Source organism: Erigeron canadensis, chromosome 1 (assembly GCF_010389155.1).
Source record: "Erigeron canadensis isolate Cc75 chromosome 1, C_canadensis_v1, whole genome shotgun sequence".
Lineage (NCBI taxonomy): Eukaryota > Viridiplantae > Streptophyta > Magnoliopsida > Asterales > Asteraceae > Erigeron > Erigeron canadensis.
In genome coordinates, this window is record NC_057761.1 from 9,608,424 (window position 1) to 9,625,528 (window position 17,105).

The following is a 17,105-nucleotide window of genomic DNA, read 5'->3' on the forward strand; positions in this document are numbered from 1 at the left end:
AAGCGTGCCCCCCCTAAATGGCTAGGTTGATTGACTTTTTATATATGAAAAAAAAAACTATTTTCATTCCCTCCTTTTATATCACCTTCTTCACCACACACACACACATACCTATATCTATATACATTTTCAACATATATCTATACAACCACCACCATGGAATCACCAAGAGGTAACAAATGAAATCCGGCCAACCAAACATATTGCCCTTGGAGCCAAGAAAGATGAAGAAGAAGCAAGCTGCATCGTCATCCTGCTCGGTGTCAAGTGTAGCGGATGAACTCACGAACTACACACAAAGGAGGAGCCGGTATATGGATAAAAAGGAGGAGAAAGAAGACTTGGCGAAGTTTTTGATTGCTACACAACTCGAGGGGGAGATGTTCAAGAACCGCCAACGTGAATGGAAGGTGTTTATGAAGCCCCATGATCACATTGTCGATCCGGCTTTATTGGCATGCGTTCTCGAGGAAAAACGTGCCCTCGGTGAAAAATGGGTGCCCATGTAATTTTTAATTTTTTTTTGAAGTTTGTATTGTCTTGAACTATTTATTTATAAGTAATTGTAGTTCGCATGTTTTTTTTTTAAAAAAAATATGAATGTAATGTGTGTTGTGTGTTTTATTTATTCAATGTTTTAGTATTTATATTTTTATACTTTTATTATATGTAATGAAAAAAATGAAAAAGAAAAAGAAATTGGGTAGGATTGGGTATGTTATGCTTGAAATTTGGGTAAGAATTAGGTAGCGGTGAGTTAGAAGGTTTTGATTGGAAAATTTGGGTAGAATTGTGTACTCCCTCCACCCTTACACTAGACAACTATGTAGCACCGAAACGGATACGGCAAAAGGGAACGGGAACGATACCGGAACGGGGAACGGAAAAACTAAAAAATTTAGGATACGGGTACGACAAAGATACGACAATAAAAAAATTAAAATATATTGATTTTATATAGAGAGTCGAGACTTGAGAGATTATGTATAATTTTATAACATATGCTTGATGGTGACCAATGATCACGGATTAATTTTGGAATTGAAAAAGTCTTATTGTGATCTCAATTGTATAATGTAGTTGGTTTGTGTTTCGGGTATGCATAGTCGCAAGATGACAGTCGTTTTTAGAATAGAAAAAGCTCATTGAAACTTTAATATTAATTAGATACAGTATGGAAGCTTCACGGAAACGTTTTGGTATAGACGGAAACTTTAAGGAAACGTTTCACACGAGTTTCGTACGAGTTTCCATTCCCATGGAGTTTACGAAACGGGTACACCCAACTCGATGATGTCATCTCGAATCAAGTTTAACTAGTCAATCTAAAAAACACTGACAAAGAAATCATCAAACAGAAGACGTCACTGGCCCCATCTTCACTCCCAATTCCAATTCCAATTCTCGCCGCATCAAAAACATGGTTCGATCTTCCGATGATACTGAAAATAAGGTATATACAAACCGCCAATCATTTTGTATATTTCCATGCATTTTCTTCAACACCAGTTTAAGTTAGGGCACAAAATATGTATAAAAAAAATCAATCTTTTGTTTATTTATTGAATTAGGTGTTAATTTGCGCATGCTCAAGTTATTGTTTTTATAACTTATGTGGAATTGTGGATGCTGTAATGATGGTTTTGGTTATTAAATTATTATGCATAAATTAGGGCCCTTTCGCTTGTAATTTTACTGAATTGTATCTTATATGTAAGAAAGTTTTGGACTTTGATATTGTTTATTAGTAATTTTCTATAGTACGTAATACGGTAACGTGGGACACTTTATTTGATCTGCTATAGTAGGTATGTTATGCATATTGGTAAACAATCAATAGTTGTTACTTGCAATGAATATATTATTTGTCATTGTATATAAAAGCCGTCTCCAAATGAAAACGGCGTGATTGCCTGAAGGGTGTTTCGTGCTGGTGGCCGGTGTGTACAATGTTGGAGGTTTGGCGCGAAAAACAAGGTGGACAGACAAGGTGAGTGCATTCGCGGTGAAGGGGCCGGCGTGTGAGGAATTACATTTGTTTTATTTAATTCTAACGGATACATATAGGAAAAAGTATTAAAATTTTAAAATTTAACTAACCATTGGAGAATCAAATGGCTATATGCCTTTTTTTTTTGGTTTTTCACCCCTTTAGAGTTTATAAATACCACATCATTTTCCAATTTAGTCACCATAATTTAAATATCTTTTATCTATATAATCGTTTTACAATTCTTTTTTAAAACACAACAATATTCACCTTCTTCATTCATTAAATCACCATCATGAACAATCAACAATTCAACCCATTTAATTAATGTATTTGTATTTTTTTAAATAATGAAATGTGTATTTTAGTTGATTAAAATGTTTTTTTAATTAATTATTAATGAATTTGTGGAGGTTTATAATTGGGTTTTGGTGTGATTATGATTATGTGGAAGTAAAATGTTCAGTGTGGGTTAGTGTGAAAGCTGACGTGGCAATAGTGGCGGATCTTAAAGGTTTAGGTGGGGGCCAAATTTTTTTTTTTTGTCATCGTTATGTTCCAGGTATTATATTATGGTCATGCAATACAATTAATCGGGTCGGGTCAAACAAAAATAACACTAATAATCTAAGTTATCCATTCAAATTACCAAACATAGTTTCTAACCAACAAAAAATTACAAAGACTTATGAATATACCAAGAGAAAAGGTGTTGGATTGTGGATTGTGGAAGGAATACCTTGTTACGTGAATTGTGGATTGTTGGCTAAAACACAGAATTATGAATGGACTAAGTGAATTGTGGGTTATAAAAACTAAAAAGGTAAATTTTAGTTTTTTCCTAGAGCCTTAAACTCAAAAAAGGGAGGAAGACCTTGTTACGTGGATTGTGAATTGTAAGCTAAAACTTAAAATATTATGAATGGACTAAGTTAATTGTGGGTTATAAAAACTGAAAAGGTAAATTTTATTAGACTATTAAATTTATTAAACGTATCAAAAGTTTTTAAAAAATAATCCTTGGGGGCCGACTTGATAGATATAAATTATTTTGGACGAATTACGGATATATTAGTACTACTAAACAAAAAAGCGGTGGTGGCCCGGGCCCCCACGGGTCGCTAAAGAGAACCGCCCCTGCGTGGCAACTCTAAAACTAAATTCGGTTTGAACGGTTGGAGATGACCTAAGAAATTTGTTTTTTTCCCCACCCATTGTATGTAACAGATTTTTATTTATTCGTTAAAGCTTGTAAGCAAACCTTCTATATTGAGTAAAATGGTGACGTGTTCCACCTCTTTTGGTAATGTGACTGTGTGTCCTCTTTGTTTTATATGTTATAGAAGGTATGATACGTATATTGGGGAAAATTAACGGTTTTGATTTTCTCAGATAAAAAAGGTGAAAGTAAGTTACATTTTTGTGTAATATTTCTGATATAAGTATTGTTGAAAGCTTTCTGTTCTGTGTGCAGAATGTGATCAAGAAGCTTAAAGATGTTGAAATTAGTGTTCCCATCGTTTATGGTAACATTGCATTCTGGCTTGGAAAGAAAGCAAGCGAGTGAGTTTTTCAAGATTCTATTTTTAATAATTGTTTAATGTGTTTTGACGATATGCCAACGTGAAGTTTTATTATGTACTATTTGTTTAGGTATCAGTCTCACAGATGGACAGTTTATGTCAGAGGGGCGACTAATGAGGATCTGAGTGTAGTGGTTAAACGAGTTGTGTTCCAATTGCATTCTAGTTTTAATAACCCAATGCGGGTGGTAGAATCTCCCCCTTTTGAGTTATCCGAGTCTGGCTGGGGTGAATTCGAAATTGCTATTACTCTTCATTTCCATAATGATGTTTCTGAGAAACCAATGCACTTGTTAGTTCCTTCCTTTCTTTGCTTCTTTACATTGTTTTATATTTTAAATGTCATCTTGAATAACATAAATACAGTAAATGTACATGCATTTATGTCCATGGATCAATGAAGTCGGTATAGATTTTTAGGATTTGTGGCATTGTTTTCGGACTTTGAATTTGTGTTTGTCTTTTATAATAGGGTTAGTAGATACTTCCCAAATTAGATATTGCACATCCCCACCCATTCGCTCGTGAACAGGTGGATGCTGTTTCTCTTTTTTTTTTCCTAACAAGTTAGCTTGGTAAATTTAAGGAATAGCTTATAGGGAAATGGGTCTGAGGGTTGAAATTTGCTCAAAGATGTATTTGAAGCATAAAACCTCGTAGTTTATTTTGTTGGATAATATAGTTCCGTAGTTACATCTGACACACTAGTTATCTATGAAAAAGGCTAAGTTATTGAACAAAAGATGTTTCAGGTCAACCCAACCTGTTTTGAAAATTAAAAAAGTTCTGTGTTTTAACCCAAAGCTGTCACTCAACCCACTAATTTTGCCACGTCCGCAGGTATCATCACTTGAAGTTATATCCAGAGGATGATTCTGGTTCCATGTCAGTCAAGAAACCTGTCGTCGTGGAGCAATATGATGAAGTCGTCTTTGCTGAGCCATCCGAGGCGCTATTTGCACGTGTTCAGAATCATCCAGCTGTGGTTGTCCCTAGGCTACCTGCCGGGATCTCCTTACCCCCTGGTCAGTTATTATTTTTATATGGTGTATATTTCTCATTCATTTTATTTACCTAAATATGTTTGAGTGTAACTGTAGTTCCAGCTGAGGATGCAGATAGAAGAAAGAGGTTTGATCCTAAAGACAATCCTCTTACACAGTGGTTTACAAATTTTTCGGAAGCAGATGAGCTCTTAAAACTTGCAGCTGCTCGTCAACAGGTAACCATGAATTACATCTCTTCATAAACTTTGAATCAGTCAGCTGATAAAGTTTATAAAATTTATTATCTTGTTTCCTTGACTAAATTTTAATACTGACGGATTCTTTCTCTAATCAATGGCTTACTACGACTAGAATCAACAGCAAATACTGATTTAGACAGTTGGTTGATTTTTGAATGCGTGTGTCTCACTAGTCTTGTATGATCTGATCTATGCGGCCTTTTTATAAGTGTTGCTCTGCAATGTCTTTCCATTTTGTGATGCCTTGAACCTTCACATTGACCAATTTCTTGCCCATTGGTTATATCAAAGAAACTTCAGAAAAACACATCAGTTATATTTTCTAATGTTTGTAATTATTATCTTGGGGGATTATGATAGAGATCAAATGAAAGGAGGTACAAAAATCATAAGGTGAATAAGCCAATGTCAAGTTCTATATAAGGTATTTACTTGTGACCAAGTGCATACATTAGTGCTCGGTTGTTTAATGATGCGTTAAATGAAAATTGTCATTGTACTCTTTTCTTATTAGGGAAAACTGATAGCATCTTGGAAGCTTTAGCTTGCTCTTTAAGCAATGTGTTCTGATGTTTTCGTGGAACTTAAGATTAGACTAGTCACGCCTGGCGTAATGGCCATGGTTATTTTAGATGTTTTCAAATTTAAATGAAAACTATAACGTGTGACTCATTTGTCAGTTTTGTTGTTTAACTTGTAGATAAGGAGTCATAGAACTGTGTTGTGACATTAATGCCAACTAGGACAGTTGACCAGTGAAATAGAGTAGGAAATTGCGGAGTTCATAAAATCTTGCCGAAGGAAAGAATTATGGCCTACTCTGATATGTATTGTTAGTCTTGGTGGCATTTTCATAAACTTGTCGATCTTATGTCACAAGTGTCAAATGTTTAGTGAAGCGAAAGAAATGTAACTTTTTTTTGTTCTATTTTATTTTTCTTTTTTCAAATCTTCATTATCTTTATTTTTAATTTTGTTGGATCTTCAATTTCTATTTCTTCACTAAAATAGAATGAGAGAAAAAATTCAGTGAAGATTTTACACCACTACATTTCAGTGAAGATGAATCTTCATCATTGTTCTTCATCGCTTTAAGATTGTTCTTCACTGATTGGTTCAGTAAAGAACAATGGATAAATCTTTATTGCTTCAGCTCTTCATTGATTGTTGTCGGTGAAGAACAGTAAAGAAATTTCCATTGCTTTGTTCTTCACTAATTGCTCCAGTGATGAACAATGAACAAATGAAGAAATCTTCACTGTTCTTCCTTGATTGCTGTCAGAAGAAATGAAAATGAATCTTTAGTGAATATTAAGATTTTCTTCATTGTTTTTCACTGAAGCAATGAAGATAAATCATCGGTGAAGGTTTTATTCATTGTTCTCTGAAGCAATGAAGAAGTTTGTTGCGTCAATGAATAGCAATGAATAAAATCATTTAATACCAATGGCAATACCCAATATATCTACCAAATATAATACCAATACCATATATACATATAAAGCATACAACTTTCCAAGTGTTTAATTATTAGCAATTTAGCATCTATTAATATCTTATATATATATCAAATAATGATGTTTTTGATTTTTACAGTAGTAACATTATTAGGGCATGTTTGGCCACAACTTATGCTTCTTAGTTTTATAGGTTTTTAACTTATGCGGTATCATAAGTTCATAACACAATATATAGGTAGTAGACTAATAATTGTACCATAGTTGTCAAAAGCGAAGGCGACCTCAAAGCGCAAAGACCCCAAATAGGGCGAAGGCGAGAGGCGCAAAAAAAGTGCACGCCCGGGGAAAAAAAAGCACACTAAGTAAAAAAATATTATATATAGTGAAAAATAATAGTTTAAAAAAGCAAATGTCATTTATAAGCAACACACTTGTACAGAATAATCTAGAATACTCTAGATATAGGGTTATCTAGATAGTTTTATAGTTTACTAGACTTTTCTAGAATGTTCCATTGACTAGTATAAATAGGTAGTAGGAGCACTTGGCACAACACACCTCATAACACATTCTCACTTGTATCCTCCTAATTGTAAAACTCACTTTAAGTAATCTAATAGCTTTCCTATTTCACATGTTCATTCTTGTGCTCCCTGTCCATCATGGAATTCTTTTTTCTTGGTACCAAGGCATGACCGAGCTATATGATTGAGACAACGTACTTGTGAACTGCATCAAACAAAATGAACATATGGAAGAGGCTTATGGAGTTTACAGATAGAGAATGGAGTTGAATGAGTTAAAAGTCTCTCCCACCACCACTCTGATTATATTACACACACCCTACGATTAATTTTTTATATTAACTAGGATATATTAGCTATGACTCTTGTTCGTATTATCTACATTCATTTCCAAAAATTATGTTGCAAAATATGCCCCTACCAAATACCAATAGGTTCTTATCTCATGATTATATGGGTTCCATGGACTCCTTGATAAATGTTGACCAAATTTGGTAAGATAATATAAATTTATTAGAGAAGTGTTTTCATATGTTAAATTAGGGTGAGGTCGGGTCAAATCCTAACCCGGTTAACCCGAAACCCTCTTTTCTCGAAATTTGAGACCCGAGGCCTGGTATGGGTTTAGATTGGTTCGGGATCGACCAGGTTTGGTCTCAGGTTTCATGGGTTGGATAGAAGATGGGCTTTGATGGGTTTCTATCATTTTTGGACCGATTTGTGGGTTTTTATGCATGGGCTTGTGATTCACTGGTTTGTTGGGTCAATCTATAGTTGGAGTTCAAACTAGTATCTCGAAAAACTACTAGACATGTTGGGTGTGAAGGCCTTTATTTAACCTAGTTTGCAGCCGGTGGATTAGGCCCCCCACTGGGCTGAACCGCGTGTTCTTTTATTTTCTTTATTTAAATGCTTTCGCTGTGCTAAAATTAAGGTTTCGGGTTTTTCATTCAATGCAATTAAGTTTGTGTTGTTTATTAGATCCGGTACCTAAAAAGTGGTATCAGAGCGAGGTGCTGTGATTCGGAATTAGGGTTTTGTTTTTGTCTCTCTTGTTCGCCGTTTTCTTTCACAGCCGTTCAAGAGCACCAGCCGCTGTTGTACCACCTGCTGCTACAGCCGTCACGAATTAGGGTTTTTGCTACCCTTGTTCGCCGCATGCATTTAGCTGCTGAAATCTGCTGAATTCATGAATTCAGCTGCTGTTTGCTGCTGGTTTCCCACAGCTGGCTTGCTGTTGCTATTGAGTTCGCTGTTTCCGGGTCTGGTTTGCAGCAGATTTTGCTGCTCTTCTGCCGCTGTTTCATCACCAAACAACTGATTTTGGTGGGACATCGCCACATCGGTTTTCAAGGTTTCTTTTTATGTTTCTTTTAATTTTTTTTGTCTAAAATTAAACACAACATAAAAAACAGTAACTTTTGCATATGTTAACTCTAATTTATCATTGACACTTTTAAGCTTCACTTTTGATATTTTCTAGTATTAAGTAGGGATAACTGCAGAAAATAGAAAGTACCTTTAGACCAATTCACGAAAATAGCAGTGACATTTAAAAGTTTTACTTTTTAGAAATGATCTTTCATTTATTCCGAAAATAATTTGACACGCGTACATGATGACATGGCATTTTTTAATGACGTGTCATACTTTATAACTACAGAATATCGAAAGGACCTTTCGACCAATTTATCAAAATAGCAGTGACCTTTAAAAGTTTTACTTTCTAGCAATAAACTCTCATTTATTGTTGGATTACTCCAACATCGTCGACGGCGGTGTTGGAGGTGGAGGTGGTTTCCTCTCGATTTATTCAACTAATTTAGAAACCACCGACGGTCTATTCTAGTTCGAGCTAACCTTTGGACCTCCACTATCTGGATCTATGTAATCTGTCGACAAACTATTCTTAAATGGCCAGATTCGGTCTATGAAACTCTCGTCTCAACTTAAGCATCCTCAGGATCTCTATCTGGCTAAAACGACTACGTTTTGGCATCTAATTTTAGAGATTTTTAATCTCGAGATAAACAAAGAAGAGCTAGATCTGTCCCCTTAAAGATCCTCATACACAACTTTTCAGCTTTTCAATGCTTGAAATGGGAAGAAACTCAACGGAAATCAATAAAATAAAGCTGAAATTAGCTTCAGAAGGAAATGACGAAAAGAAATACCTTGCTGGAACCGAAACTGAAACGGAGCCATGTCATTTTTTGGGGGGAAATGACACGACTAATAGAAATTACATAATAAAAAATAAAAAAAAATGTCATGTCGTTAAAAAATGCCACGTTATTAAAAAAATGTCCACGTCAACATGTCCACGTGTCAAATGTTACCGGGTTTTTCTGTTATTGAATGATAATAAAACATGTACAAGAGATAAGTATTTGTAGGCTACATAATTAGGGTTAGCAAAGTTGCTCCCCAAGTTACACAACAACCTAAAAAACCAGGCCTAGTTTTAATAAGGCCGGATGCACGGCAGCCCATTCTAGAATTCTGTAGTCCTTAAGTGGGCCTAACACAACATACGCCAACAAAGACAACCCCTATAATAATACAAACACGCATAAAACTACAAATACTATATAGATATAGTAGGCTAAATGATTTGGTACAGTCGACACATCTAATCAAAAACAAAAAGGCAAAATAAAATGTGATATGGACCTGGGCCAGAGCCCAAAAGTAACAAAGGCTGGCCAGATATCGTTTATTATGTTTAGTTTATTTCTTTTAGTAATTACTTGTGCTTCCAAGTTTAGGGTTAGTCTTGGATAAGCAAGGCCCTTAGGCCATTGTGTCGTGTTGGGGAGATTATTATTGTGTCTAAGGACAATTAGGAGTCACTGGAATTCTAATCCAGTTTGTGAGTTGCTAGAACTCGAATCTAGTATCTATCATACAATAATGGTTGCCTTTGTGTCTACTGCTATGTTTTTACTTTTTCTTCTTCAAAATCTGTTCTGTTACATATCAAAATGTCAGTATAGTTGTATTGTTGTTATTGTAGTATATAGAAGTCATTTTAAGGTGTTATAGTTGTCAAAAGCGAAGGCGACTTCAAAGCGCAAAGAACTCAATTAGGGCGAAGGCGAGAGGCGCAAAAAAAGCGCACGCCCGGAAAAAAAAAGCGCACTAAGTAAATAAATATATAATATTTATATATAGTGAAAAATAATAGTAAAAAAATCATATGTCATTTATAAAACCAAATATCTTACAAAAAATATAAACTTTTCAACCAAAAACTTCAAACTATTAGACTATTATAAACATATATATAAAAAAACATAATTTATTACATAAAAATAATATATATAATTATATATATATTAGATTATTTTGACCATTTTGACCGCGGTTGACCACCATAGTTGATCGTCGTTGACGGCCTTTTTCATGGTCAACTTGGGCCTAGGGTTTCATGTGTTTTGTTTGGACTCTAAACTTAAAAACAGTAGGTTTCATGTATTGCAAAAACATATATATGTTTGTAAAGTAGGTTTTCAATGAAAACTAGTTTGGACTCCATTTATTGATCAGACCTAGCAAATTAGAAGCCCAGATTGTCTAACAAAAGCCCAACTCGATCTAAAAATAAAAAGAGCACATCCAAGTCCATCTTCTGTACAGACCGTGAAGCCCGAGACCGAAGCGGGTCTAGCCGAACCCACCCAAGCCCATATCTGCCCAGGTCTCATATTTCTGAAAAAGCGAGTTTTGGGTTTTACCGGGCTGGGTTTTGACCTGATCACACCCCTAATATAGCATATAAAAACACTTTTGTAAAATATTTAGATGATCTTACCAAGTTGGTGAGTTTTTGTCAAGATGTCTATAAAATCATCAGATAATTCAAGCTTCTGAATTGTGTTTCTCATAATAAATGCACCCTATTAGTTTTTTGAATTTCCTTTCCTTCTTTGATTTGGAAAATGGCGTGCGTTATGAGGGCATTTTCGTATAGTGTCTATGGCGTATCATAACTATTATGGTTTAGGGTAACGGCACCAATACTGTTTTCTATCCTTTGGAGTGTTTCATATTTTTTCTAGGTCCCTCGTGATTCAGAAACGGAAACTATAGATTGTAGATGAACTCGAATTCATTTTACAGGGCTATCAATTGATGCTTATGCTTCATAATCCATTTGACACAAACTCCAAAGATCGGGTCCAAAGAACTTATTTCCACATTCTGTGTTCCATTTCAAACTTCTGCTTACCCATATGATTGTTGGAATTGTTAGCATACATATAAGAACGCCATAGTTAAGTACATGTGTATCTGATAATATGAAACACTGTGCATACCAACTTTAATTTATGAACCGGAAGAACATATCCGTTCATATAAATTAGAGTTTATTAGGGAAAGTAGTGTGAATTGCATAATTTTAAGTTTCCTACCTCCTAGTTAAATCTTCACAAACATTTTTTTGCATTATCGTTAGAAAGGGGTGATCTGAATGCATGAGTGTGGTGGGGGATACTTTTTGATTTTGAGGCTCAAACATTTTACTTTCTAGTTTGTAAATTGATTTTATGGGGGTTAGTGCATGAAAGTGTACTACACTTTACTCAGTTTGCTATTGTGTGCATCCAACTCTAAAATTTATATTGTATCCAACTTGCAACCTCTATTGTGTGTATTAAACTCCATTGTTCATTTTGCTATTGCTCTTATTTAACTTTGATCATACTACTACTGTATGTACCCAACTTTGTCTGTTCTTGTTATTGTGTGTATCCAACTTTAGTTCTTTCTTTTATAGTTATCTTGTGTATCCTTTTTAACCTAGATGACTTTTTAGATACGTACAATAGCAAAACGAGTAAAGTTTATCACACTTTCATGCCTATGCCATTTGTATATTCTTAGATCTTTAGTGTGAAAATCTTTTTATTGCTTTAGTACGTGATACTTTCTAATGTAAACTAATAAGAAGTCTTTTTTTTTTCTGTTCTAGCCTTATTTCACTTTTTGATAAACAGCGTTTTTTGCTCTGCAATCGACTGTACAAAGGTCATTTGCTAGCTATTTGATACGTTTGAGAAAAGGAAAGAAATGCAGAATATTGCATAGAAAAGGAAAGAAAAGCAGAATATTGCTTGATAGTTAGGAGATAAATTTCTTATCACAAACATTTGTCTCATTTGTTACAAATGAAAAAATTTTGGGATTACTTAATTTGGCATGAGGTGAATAATAGATAGTATGTTTTAAGTTTTGTGAATTAATTTGGCAAGTGGTGATTTATGCAGGTGTATATTATATCTCATTTGTCTCATTCTTTAATTATCTATTTCCGGTTTGATTAAACCTAAGACCAATAAAATTCTTATCCTCGGAAATTTAATTGTGTTTAGATTTAATAAAGCGACAATCAATTAAATGTATCTATGTTTCAAGTCATCTATATGCATCTATGTTAGATTTCTATGGCTTTCTTTACGCTGCTTTCCTAATCTGCTAGTGACAAAAGGAAAACTACCTTTCACTTGTGATGGTAATGGTTCAATAACCAAATGTACTCCAAAGCATGGCATCCTATACTACAAAGTTCTAGTACACTTTAAGTTTTTAAAAAAGGATAGGGTGAGGCTAATATATAGTCTCTACAGCTCTATGAGGATTCCGAATAAAACTATTTTTATCTGTCCTTTTTATTCTGATCCAGATTTCTTAACCAGAATTTAGAATTATTCTCAGGATTTTCTTTCAATTTTGTGGTAGGAAAGTTCTTAGGTAAGTATTAGCATCAATAGTTTGATTAGGATACAAACTTTTATCTACATATATGGGATACAACTGTTTTCATATGCTGAACTTAGTAATTAATAATATTGAGCTAAGAATTACATCTGATAATATTGGAGCACCCAAGCAATCTATCAAAGTCTGTCATACTCATTTTGGACCATTTTGCAATGTTATAAAATTATAGTGTGTTCTATCATATAAATCTTAGTAAAAAGAGTCTTTTGGTTACTTGAACTTTTGACTTCCCAGTCACAACACAGCCCTCTAAAAAAGGCGAATGATAACCTTAATAAGTAATAAACATACAAAAACAAAAAGAGGCGGGGTACCCATTTTTGCACTTTGAACCACTTTCTTCAATTGTATGCAAAATAAAAATTAAAAGTGGTGCCTAACCAACCTTTGGATACGTTAATTTTAAGATTGTACGGACATGATTAAGCGACATGAATGGTGTTTGGTTAAATGAGTTTCTTATGATTAGTCTGGAAAGATCAGCCTTAACTTTTTCAGATAAATGATGACTAACTATTTAAGGAAACTTGCTGAACTATATTTTGTAATGTAGTCTGTCAATGGGCAGTTTTAAACTGGTAAAAGTTCCCTATTATGTTTGATTATCTCCCAATTTGGAATTAAGTGTGAAATTGACTATGTGTTGAAAAGGAGTTGGGGCCACCTCATGTGATATTAGATCCTTGTACATTCATGCCTATTGGACTATAGAAAAGCAGATGACATTTTCATGTTCATAATTGATTAGGCCTTTTTCAATGGCATCTAAGAAAAGCTCGTCTATCTCTAAATAATAGAGATTTAGGATAAACGTAATTGTATAAAAAGTTTACTAACTGATTTCTTTTTCATGTAACCGTCTTTCCACCAAAAAATACCATCAAACTTTAGGTGGTCTGATAGCAATCATTCTTCAGTAATATACATTTATGGTTGCATACCCTTTATCTGGTTACAAGTAATCTATTAAATTACTTTTACATGGTTTTTTGTAAGTTTGATTGTTTTGCTTTGGTCAAATAAAGCTGCTTACCATTTGACGTTGGACGAAAGTTAGCTATTATTTTTGGGGTCTATTGTACATCCTTCTGGGCTGTCAAAAATATGTTTTTACATGCTTAATGTTTTGTATATTGTGATTAGAGAATTTTGGTGCTTGATAAATTGAAATCCAGGTTTCACCTTTTTCTTTTAATTCTTTTTTTAGAGAATCATCTTGGTTTTTTTGATACTAAAAATTCACGTAATACTTTAAAAGTATGTTGTAATATGTTAGTCCCAGCCCTTTCCCAGCCCTAAGGGCTGTCATTTTTAAAACCTTTTCTTTATGCAATTTGCGCGAATGGTTAAGTAAAAACACAATCTTGTTCATTTAGTGCATTTTCTCTTGTATCAATTATAGCTGGCAATACCTGCCCATATTCTTATTAGTTATCACTGGGCAATTTTGGATTGTTTTATATAACCTTCGGTATATTTGGGTGGTAGTAGTCATTTAAACGGGTTTAAATTGGCAGCTCTATAAATACATATTAAAATGTTCGGGTTGAGTTGGGTGAAGGTTAAAGCACAACAGGTTTTTATTTTGTTTGAAGATGAAAGGCAATGAAATCAGGCAAGGAATTAGATATGTTAGTAGTGTCCATTTGTATAGAAGAAATAGAGTCTTTCTTATAGTTTTAAATGCCATTTTTTCCCAAAGTTTTCTAGTTCAATTTTTTGTTTTTACCTCAAGCTTATTAAGTTTTATTCCATTTTGCAACATTAAAATTTGTTCCAAAAATACTTTATTACCGTTTTAGTTCGTGTAGATTATAATATTTCGTGCTTGGTTACCTACATTTCGTTACACTTATCACTTATCTAAATCTATGACATTGATGTTAGTTATTTGTTGAAGAAATGATATTGTAAAGTCTTAATAACTCTATAATTCTCCAGCTATAATATATATATATATTCTTTTTAAAAAATTAACTATATATATCTTATATGTAGGACTGTAAACGACCGAACGAACACAAACAGAGCCTTTTTCATGTTCGTTCGTTTAACTTAATGAACGGTTCACGAATTCATGTTCGTTCGTTTGTGTTCGTGAACGTGTTCGAACACTAGTTAACGAACCAAAATGAACGAAATAGTTATAAATTAAGTATTTTTATTTAAACATTTGTTAAATAATTAGGTATTAATAAAAGAAATATTTGTATTTAAACTATTTTTTATAGTATTGGTTATCATGTGTGTATATATATATGTAAACGAACATAACGGATTATTGTTCACAAACATAAACGAACTGTATTTAAACTATTTTTTATAGTATAGGTTATTATATGTGTATATATATATATGTAAACGAACATAACGGATTATTGTTCACGAACATAAACGAACTATTGTTCACGAACGACAGCTCATGAATTATTGTTCACGAACGACCGTTCATGAACATAAACGAACGAATGTTCACGAACAGATTATCGAACATTCATAAACGTAAATGAAAGAACGAGAGCTTTGTTCATGTTTGTTCGTTTAACTAAACGAACACGAACGAACTTCCCGTCGAACTGTTCATGAACTGTTCAGCTCGTTTACAGCGCTACTTATATGTCATTAAAAAGAATTTAATACTTTTTAGTTGACAAATTTTTTCCTTAATGAGAAGTTTGTATCGTCTTAATGCACAACCAAACTTAATTGATGCGAGAATACACAAATTACAATGCAGTGACATGTGTTTGTTATTTGTGAGTCGCGTATCAAGGCGTTTGGGATTGCGGTTATAAAACAGATTATGCGTTTAAAAACTGCGTTTTTAAAAACTGCTTTTTCTCTCTACGTAAATGCAGGTCCCATGCGTCAATTTTAGTGGGCGGCCGCCTGCCTACCGGGGGAACTTTTTAAGAATCACTTATTTTGCCAAATAATTTTTTTCATTATTTGCGTTGTGCAAAATGTAATATTCAATTAATCAGCTCAAAACGCAATCACAAACACCCTCTAAGTAATATAACAAATTTTATTATGCGAGCTTTGTCTTTTTTTCTTTACTAAGTTTTTTAGTCCTTGTTATAGATGCCCATTTGACCCGGGTCTTTTTTGACCTGAACCCGTATTGACCCGAACCCAAATGATACTATTTCCAAAACAACGCGTATTGACCCGGAGCCATTTTTACCTGGACCCGTTTTAACCTGTCACCCAACCCTATCCGACCCGTACATTTGTCACCTCTAGCATTGATGAATTCTCAACTTGAGATATAGGTATATAGCAATTTTAGTTGCTCTCTTTTTTTTCTTTTTTTTTTTTTCTTACGAAGTTCTTTTGTGATGGCTTTGTAGGTGCAAACTCAAATTGCGAGAGTAAGACGGCAGCTAAGCTTAATCGATGGCCAACATCAACACCACTTAAAACCGCCATCCGAGTTATAGAATTATATACATTACTTACTTTGATAGTTTGGGAACTTTTCCCTTGAGAAAACACCTAGACCAGATAAAACTGTAATGTACCTGTGTTCCATCTGTATTGTTGTACTATTTTTACCCGTATCTCTTCACTGTGTGTAATTCTGTTGGATATCTGATAAACTTTATTTGGAAGACAATTTGTTACCAGTGTCTCGTTAAAATTTCATGCTCCATTGTGGAGGCTTTTGGTTCCATGATTTACGTTCCATAAAGGATATCAAAAACCACATGGCTGATTCCTTAAAAGGGCATTAAGATAAAAATACTGCTCCATTATTTTCATGAAATGTCTTATTTTGTACTTCGGATTCCTTTTTAGATATTCAAGTGATCAAGATAAGGAAAAAAAAGCAGGCTGCTTTAATTTCTTTGCAACTACAATTATGTTGGCCGAACTTGTCTCCTGATGTACAGTTTTTTTCGGTTGAATGCTTTCTGAAGGACAAGATGTTCTCATGTGCGTTCCGTGTTCACACTTTTGATGCTTTGATTGCCTGAGATTTTGCAGGTAGTGATGGGAGATTTCAGTTTCTTGATACGTCTAACATCATGCATGTGATCTAAAAGTAAAAGCGTTATCTCCATATATCATCATGTTGGTTACCCCCTTTGGAAATATTGATTGCTATGTACAGCGTACCAGGTTCGAATAAGCAGTCTTGTACTCTGGTCCTTTAGAACTCACAAGAAATCTTTACAAATATTCGAATTCATAATGTAAAAGAACTGTATTTTGATATTTTCAGTCAATTTCTTTTTTAGGGAACATATTTGTGGAATCAGTTTCAAGGTCCCTTATTTTGATTTATAATATAAACACACAACGTCAATCTTGATAGTATGTTCCCTAACATAGCAATCAACTGAAACTAAAGCTCGTATGTACGTTATGTTTGCCATCTCTAGCTGTATTTGAAATCTAGTTAGAAACTAGTTCTCTCTTGTTCTGTTCTACTGTATGGTATTAGCATACATATATTGAGGTCTTAGGGGGTGTTTGGTCTTGTGATCACAAAACAAATTCTACGTTTTCAAA

The 17,105-nt window shown here is 33.9% G+C and overlaps 1 protein-coding gene across 1 annotated transcript; it reads left to right on the plus strand.

Moving 5' to 3' along the window:
* The first annotated feature begins 1,321 nt into the window (after positions 1 to 1,321).
* Positions 1,322 to 16,216, plus strand: LOC122586167 (transcription initiation factor TFIID subunit 14b). The gene is made up of 6 exons (XM_043758275.1): positions 1,322 to 1,453; positions 3,465 to 3,553; positions 3,644 to 3,865; positions 4,414 to 4,598; positions 4,674 to 4,795; positions 15,941 to 16,216. Exons 1-6 carry the CDS (start codon positions 1,421 to 1,423, stop codon positions 16,028 to 16,030), a joined length of 741 nt encoding a protein of 246 aa, XP_043614210.1. The 5' UTR covers positions 1,322 to 1,420; the 3' UTR covers positions 16,031 to 16,216.
* Positions 16,217 to 17,105: the final 889 nt, after the last annotated feature.